The 7,500-nt window shown below is 42.8% G+C and overlaps 1 protein-coding gene across 1 annotated transcript in view; it reads left to right on the top strand.

Annotated features, from left to right (window-relative positions):
* The window catches only part of LOC121696640 (low-density lipoprotein receptor-related protein 1B-like), a 329,232-nt gene that overhangs the window by 127,084 nt on the left and 194,648 nt on the right, over window positions 1-7,500 (top strand). Inside the window, 2 exon segments of the mRNA XM_042077841.1 lie at window positions 1,402-1,665; window positions 3,127-3,289. Of these exon segments, the coding sequence (XP_041933775.1) occupies window positions 1,402-1,665; window positions 3,127-3,289 (427 nt within the window).

Below are 7,500 nucleotides of genomic sequence, written 5' to 3'. Positions count from 1 at the left end.
CAGACACAGACACACACACACACACACACACACACACACACACACACACACACACACACACACACACACACACATACACACACACACACACCTCAATTTCTCATATGCACATACAAACACACGTATACTGTACATGCATACAGTCTTTAAACTACGCCACAACAAAGCAAAAACATAAGGCAGAGGGAAAACCAAAAAGGCCCTTGCGCAACTCCCAGTGAGTAATTGCAAGCTTCTTCTTCAGCAGGCTTTTGAGGGATAACCCTCGCTTGGTGAAAAAGAGTTTTCAACTTGGACACAATGATGTATGGCTTTTGTTAGCGTGCTAGCCCCTGAGTCAAAGCTCTCCAGGGGATGACTTATGGTTTCTTTTGAAGCCCTGAGCTTAAAACAGACCTTCTGTCGGCCTAGCAGTAACCAGCGCCAGGTCCTAGATTTGGTGTCAGATGCGTAGGATGATGCCTTGGTGCACGGTGCTAATAGTAAGCACATTTGGATGTGAAAATACGGCATCGAAGCTGCTGAAATTGCTGGTTGCTTCGCTCCCATAAATCACCTGGAGGGCATTACTTTCAATGTATAATATATACATTCTAAACCACGGTACATGTTTTATTGTATTGCCTACCATGCTAATTCTGCAGGTGCAAAAAGACACTAAAATGTATACATTACAGAAATTAAGAAGCAAAACAAATTACTGACCAATTTTAGCTTATTTTGCAACTTTTGAAACAGCAGCTACTAAAATACCCAGATGTTCACAAACGTATGCTTTGGCCAGTAACTGCATAGAGATATTTACATGTGACTTACGTAAATTAGGCTACTAAAGCAAAGGGAGTCTCACTGCTCACTAAGATCTCACTGCTGATTGCTGCAAACCCACCCAAACCAACCCAAAAATACCTGACACAGCTCATTGGCAAAAACACAAGTTGATACTGTAATTGGATTTCTCCTAATCTTTTGATCTGTGGTCTGTAAGGAGGAGTGGGTTATCTCTCTCTCTCTCTCTCTCTCTCTCTCTCTCTCTCTCTCTCTCTCTCTTTCTCACACACACACTGACACACACACACACACACACACACACACACACACATACACCTGTATGATTTCCCATTTTACGGTCCCTTGGCGGCCGTCTCTGTCACTGAAGCTTGAGTGTGTGACTGGGTGTCAATCAGATTGCAGCCAGCTCAGTTCAGTTCAATTCAATTCAATTCAATTTAGTTAAATTAAGTAACACAATTCAAGGTTGCTTAATTAGTAAGTCTGTTTTGTTCTGTATAGTAAGGACAAAAAATGATGTACTTATTGTAACATAATGAGAATATGAGAACTCTCTCTCTCTTTTTCCTGCTCACTATCTCTTCCCCCCATCTCCTTTCCTCCTGTCAGAGCCGGGTGGGGCCCCTCCAGTGCTCCTGCTTGGTACGACGGATGGTGTGTCAGTGGCCCAGCTGGATGGCTCACCGCCGCAAGCACTGAGGCGTCTGGATGGAAACGGCACTGGCGGCCTGGACTTCAGCGCCGATGACGAGTCTGTGTGCTGGGTGACGTCATCCGGCGAATCGACGGGCACGCACCTCCGCTGCGGACGCTTGAAGAAGCTCAGCGGTGTCTGGGGGGAGAGGGAGGTCAAGACCACACAGAGCCTGCGGAGTGAGTGGACAGGGCGAGCACACTTGGCGAGCCAGCCAGCCCCACATCACAAATGCCTCACACTCTAAATGAAACAGCAAAGTGATTAACTACAAAATAACACACGTTTTCTAAATTGTATAGTTACACTATAATATGGCATGATATCAACTCTGCATATATGTCTCCGGAAAAATAACAATCAGAGCACATCATTTTAATACAGCGATATGTGCTTCTTAACATTACTGAAGGAGGTTATCATCTACAGTATGAGATCGAAGAAGATAGGACTGATTTAGAGACGAGAGACATTAGCTTTGTTATGAATCCATTCTTTTCAAGTAAATTTGATATGTATAATGTAAATGTATTGATATGTTCCTCCAGGAATGGTAATCTATCCATCAGTTGGAAAAATAACACAGGCAAACCTGAAGACATTATTATAAAACTTATTTGCAGTAATGGCAAGAGGAAGGAAGAAATCTATCAAGTGTTCAGTGTAAACATGTATGGGGGCAATTGACACAGCTCTTAGTGAAAATGTATACATTTCTACCATCTGCATGCATTCATCTCAACGCTAAAATGTTGTTTTAAGAAAGCATGTTTGATCACAGTCTCTGTAATTGCCTGCCAGGATTCTCTAATTCTAACCCCCCTCCCCTGTCTTTCTCTTTATTGATTTTTTCGTCTCTCTGAGACAATACTTAACATACATTTTATAATGCACCCCCTTTCTTTCTCTCTCTCTTCCAGTTAACACATTCAATGTTTTAATGGGGTCTACTTGTCCAAAGGCTCTCCTTCCGAGCCAACCGCAGCCTTTTTGATTCCATACATTTCAACAACTTCACAGCATTGCTTTGTACTGTCAAGCATGAAAACCCCACAACAATGATGGACTCTTTAAATTAACCCTTAAAGGTGTGATGGAAAATTAAGCAATAACCCCCTAGAGGCCGTAGGTTACGCTGATTCTACAACAGCTAAGGGGTGTTGTTAGGCACGACGCGCTAGCAGTGAACGTTCTAAAATATATCTGGGTTCATTGAATTCAACATAGAATTTTAGAACCTTCAATTGTTGCGGAACGGAATCTTATGTTAGAATGTTCAAAAACCCACACCTTGAAGGGTTGACCAGGCTTTGTCCTTCACAGCCTCTCCTAATGCTATCAATGACCATGGTGGTCACAGTTTGAAGGCATTACTCATTTCCTTCTGAAGTATTGCTTCATATTTCAAAGGCTGTGAACCAAACTCGCAATCTTCAGAATAAATAGTAAAGACAGTTTATCATTCAGACCTCCTACCACCAACTGTCTGAGGATGTATTGATGCCAATGTGTTTTTATTGGAGACAGGATTGTCTCACTGGAAATGTTTTTTGTACTTCCCAAGAGGCAGGAACAACTATGTGTTTTTTTCTCTCAAGGTTCATTGATTCCTCATGAAGTCTTCCTGTTTCCTTTTATAGATGTGGAGCATATGGCCATAGATTGGTTCACTGGAAACTTCTATTTCATGGACCGCGTGAGCGACAGGATATTTGTTTGTAACTCGGCAGGAGACACGTGTGTGACTGTCATCGATGTGGACCTGGTAAACCCAAAAAGCATGGCTCTGGACCCATCCGTAGGGTGAGTACATGGGTCCACACATTATTAGTTGAAATTCATACAACAGCTAGGTCTGGTTGAACTATTTATTAATTTCTGATTGGACAAGGGGCATCCCAGAGGGGAAATATCCCAGAACATGGTAGGACAAAAACGCAAAATAAACAATAGAAAACACAATATAATGTATTTGAACTCAGTTAGTTGGTAGTAGAATGGTTGTATAATTGCCAACTGCAGTTTTAGGAAAACATGTTCACATTATTTTATTTTAATATTATTTTAGAGAACATATTTTTGTTTCAAATCATCTGCTTTTATTTTATTTGTTGAACAAAAATCACATTTGTGGACAGATGGACATTTTTAATTCTCAGTGAATAACACTCAGGGATGAAGCAAAACTTTCATTCCACAGAGGAATGAAAGAGGAACGACTCAAAAGAAGCCACACAGAAAGATTTCATGAGTCATGATGTTCTCTCATCAAAAATGAGCATGCAGCTGGAAAACACTGAATATTCAGCTTAGCACACCAAATATTTGCTTTCCTGCTTCGCCGATTTGTTGTAGATAGTCCCCGACGTTAGAACCTCATCAACATGCACTGACATCCTTCAGTGCCCCGCAGATGCTAACCTGTTGTCCCAACCCCATGCCTGAATTCTGTAATATTTCTGTGTTTTTGTTTCAACGTTTCGCAAACAAACACAAACTTCAAAGTGAACAAAAACTTCAACTGAGCCAATGGATGTCTCTGGAACTCAGAGCTGAGGAATACCTGCCTATGGAATCTAGCCTACTGTAGTGTTTCCCCTTATCTTTTTTAAAAAGTTTCTGCCCTTTAAGTAAGCTCAAGCCACTTAGTAAACTATTCAGAGCTGAGGAATACCTGCCTATGGAGTCTAGCCTACTGTAGTGTTTTCCCTTATCTTTTTTTAAAAAGTTTCTGCCCTTTAAGTAAGCTCAAGCCACTTAGTAAACTATTCAGAGCTGAGGAATACCTGCCTATGGAGTCTAGCCTACTGTAGTGTTTTCCCTTATCTTTTTTTAAAAGTTTCTTCCCTTTAAGTAAGCTCAAACCACTATTCCATAAGAGTGAAGGTTATTGACATTTCTAGAAGTTTCTGCTCTTAAAGGAGATAGATGTACTCAGACCCGGCGATGTTTGTGGAGGTAGAATGATATGCGTCTATAAAGCGGAGAGATGGACTGAAGGAGGTTTTGGCTGGCTTGCCAGTGCTGATGGCTGAAGTACGGTTAGGAAGTAAACAGTGCCTCTCTTTCATCTGTTAGAGGCCATGGCCAAAGCTATTCATCAGGGATACCTTTCATACCTTTGTCAGTGCTGAAGTTGGTAGTTTATCTTCTGTTTGTGTGTGTGAGAGAGAGAGTGTGTGCTGTGTGCATGTGTGTGTGTGTGTGTGTGTGTGTGTGTGTGTGTGTGTGTGTGTGACTTTGTTGAAGCACCTGTACTGCTTCTTAGGAGGCAAGCGTGTCTGTTCAATTTTGGACAACACACACACACACACACACACACACACACACACACACACACACACACACACACACACACACACACACACACATAGTACTATATTCTGCACAAGCTGCCAGGAGTATACCACTCCAAGGCATGAGTGTAGTATACAGTAGACAAGCTGCCACGAGTATACCACTCCAAGGCATGAGTATAGTGTAGTATAGTACAAAAACAGGGTCTCTCTCCCCATCTTCCCTTCCTCCCTTATCTCTCCTCTCTCTCTCTGTCCTCTCTCTCTCTTCACTATTGGGCACAATCACTCTCTCCCTCATGCTTTCTCACTTCCCTTTCTTCTTTCTCCTCCTTTCTCGCTCGCTCTCTCTCCTGCAATCAATCTCTCCCCATGTAATTTGTTTCTCTATCTCTCTCCCTCTCCCATTCCCTCCCTCCCTTCCTTCATCTCTCTCTATCCCTCTCTCTCCTGCTTCTTCCCTCTTCCTCCCTCTCTCTCTCCCTCCCTCTCTCTTTTTTCCCTCCCTCCGTCTCTCTCTCTATCTCTCTCCCTACTTCTCTCCCTTCCTCCCTCATTCTCCCTCCTTCCCTCTCTCTCTCCCTCCCTTCCTCTCTCTCTAATTGGTGAGACATGGCTACAGCTGTTTGTGTGCGGGAGGCTGTGAGTGCAGGAGGACGACTGGCAGTCTGGAGCAACGGAGTGAAAACACAAGAAATTGGGGAATTTGTGGTTTCAGCGCAGCGTGCGACACTGTGTTTATGGACTCTTTTCAAGCTTTGCAGCTCAGACTTTTTTTTCATTCATTTTTTTCTCCTTTTCTCTCTTCAACTGTTGAAGACTGTTGTTCCTTGAAATTTCCCCATGGGGATCAATAAAGTATCTATCTATCTATCTATCTACCTATCAATCTATCTATCTATCTATCTATCTATCTATCTATCTAACTGTTGTTGTGTTGTGACTTCCCTTGCTATTAATATGAAAAAGGAAGTTAAAGTGCATGAAATTGCTGTGAGGGAGGATCTGAGGAGGGAAAGTGTGTGTTCCTTCAGTTTGAACTAGGCGTCCCAGGAGGGGGAGTGTGACAGGGAAAACTTTGCTTAACCTAGCCTCTGACAGTAGTTAGCTTCCTGCAGAGCAAACCAAACAGTGTGGGTAGAAGAACGACGGGGGAATCGACTCTCTCTGTGTTCCTCACCTGATATCCCCAACCTTAATGTGATTGAGTGCAGTATGAGAGGATCTCTCTCTCTCTCTCTCTCTCTCTCTCAATTCATCTTATACACGTAAATGTATCCTGGTTGGATCTCACAATGACTATAGTGTTTAGCCGTATTCTACTATACAGTCATGCTGTAATTCACAGTCTTCCTATGGTACTATATATGGTACGTACTAGTGATGGGGACGAGACCGCCTATGCCGAGTCCGAGTCAAGACCGAGTCTTTGAAGGGTCGAGACCGAGTCGAGACCGAGTCTGTTGGTTTTCAAATACAGTCGAGTCCGAGTCAAGACCGAGTCTTTGAAGAAGCAAGTCCGAGTCGAGACCGAGTCTTTTAGGAGTCGAGACCGATTCGAGACCAAGACCATAAAAAAATTTCAGTTTTAATATTCATAATTTAATATCACCCCAGTTAATAATCAACAGTTAGGCCTACAGACTAAGCTAGATTGGGAATTGTTTAGAGGAGCAGTCTTAACGTCTTAATATGGACTATGCTGACCTACAGACACTCACCGGCAGCAGAGCCATAGAGATAAATAAACGGCTCTGACAGCAGTATCTTTGCATTGCACCATGGGATGTCATTTTCAAATAATGCCGGTCAACATTGCATTTTATTATTATTGTTGTTATGTGTTGTCTGTTTTTTATATGAACATAAAAAATGCGTTGGTCTCGAGGACTCGGTCTGAAATTACGAGTCCTTCTCCTCCCACTGTGGTCCGAGACCGAGTCAAGACCGAGTCCTTGAAGGAACGAGTCCGAGACGAGACCGAGAAAGCAGAAATTGGTCTCGAGACCGGACTCGAGTCCGAGACCGGACTCGAGTACTACATCACTAGTACGTACCCATGTTGGCAATTATTGTGTTTAATACAATGCTAGTCAATATAAAGCTCATTAACCCTCTAATGCCTTGCATTATTGAATGCATTTGTGTGCACCCACAACAAGATTGTGCACTATCAGTACTGTAACATAGATTTTAGCTTCAGACTGGTAGGGTGAGAAGGATTTAGTAGTGGTGTCAACAATAATCGATTCGGCGATGCATTGCAATGCGGGGCATGCACGATTCAGCATCGATGCGGCAACGTGCCATAATCGATTATGTCACTGTTTATTTTCTGGCCTTGAGTGGACAATAAAGTTGTGAAGTTTCAATTACTTCTGGGGGCATTTCCGGAACAACGTTGTAGTGACATGCGCAGCCTGTAGCTACATGCTAAGCGGCAGCACTAGTTAGCATAACAACAACAATAAAGAATCAAGATGACGGATGGAGATGAACACGATAGTCGGGTAATTAAAAACGCAGCCAAAGCTTGGAAAGCGGACATCTGGGCACATTTCGGATTCTACGAAGTTAATGGGAAACTAGACAAGACGTACGCGGTGTGTAAAACCTGCCACACTAAAATCAAGCACGTTGGCAATACAACTAACTTCACAAACCATGTCGATCATTGGCATCTTGAGTTGGCTTCGTTACTGTGTGTACAATATGTGC

The sequence above is a fragment of the Alosa sapidissima genome, chromosome 2 (genome assembly GCF_018492685.1).
Source record: "Alosa sapidissima isolate fAloSap1 chromosome 2, fAloSap1.pri, whole genome shotgun sequence".
Taxonomy (NCBI): Eukaryota; Metazoa; Chordata; class Actinopteri; order Clupeiformes; family Clupeidae; genus Alosa; species Alosa sapidissima.
The sequence above is the reverse complement of the archived record's forward strand: the minus strand, read 5'-3'. Positions and strand labels throughout refer to the sequence as shown.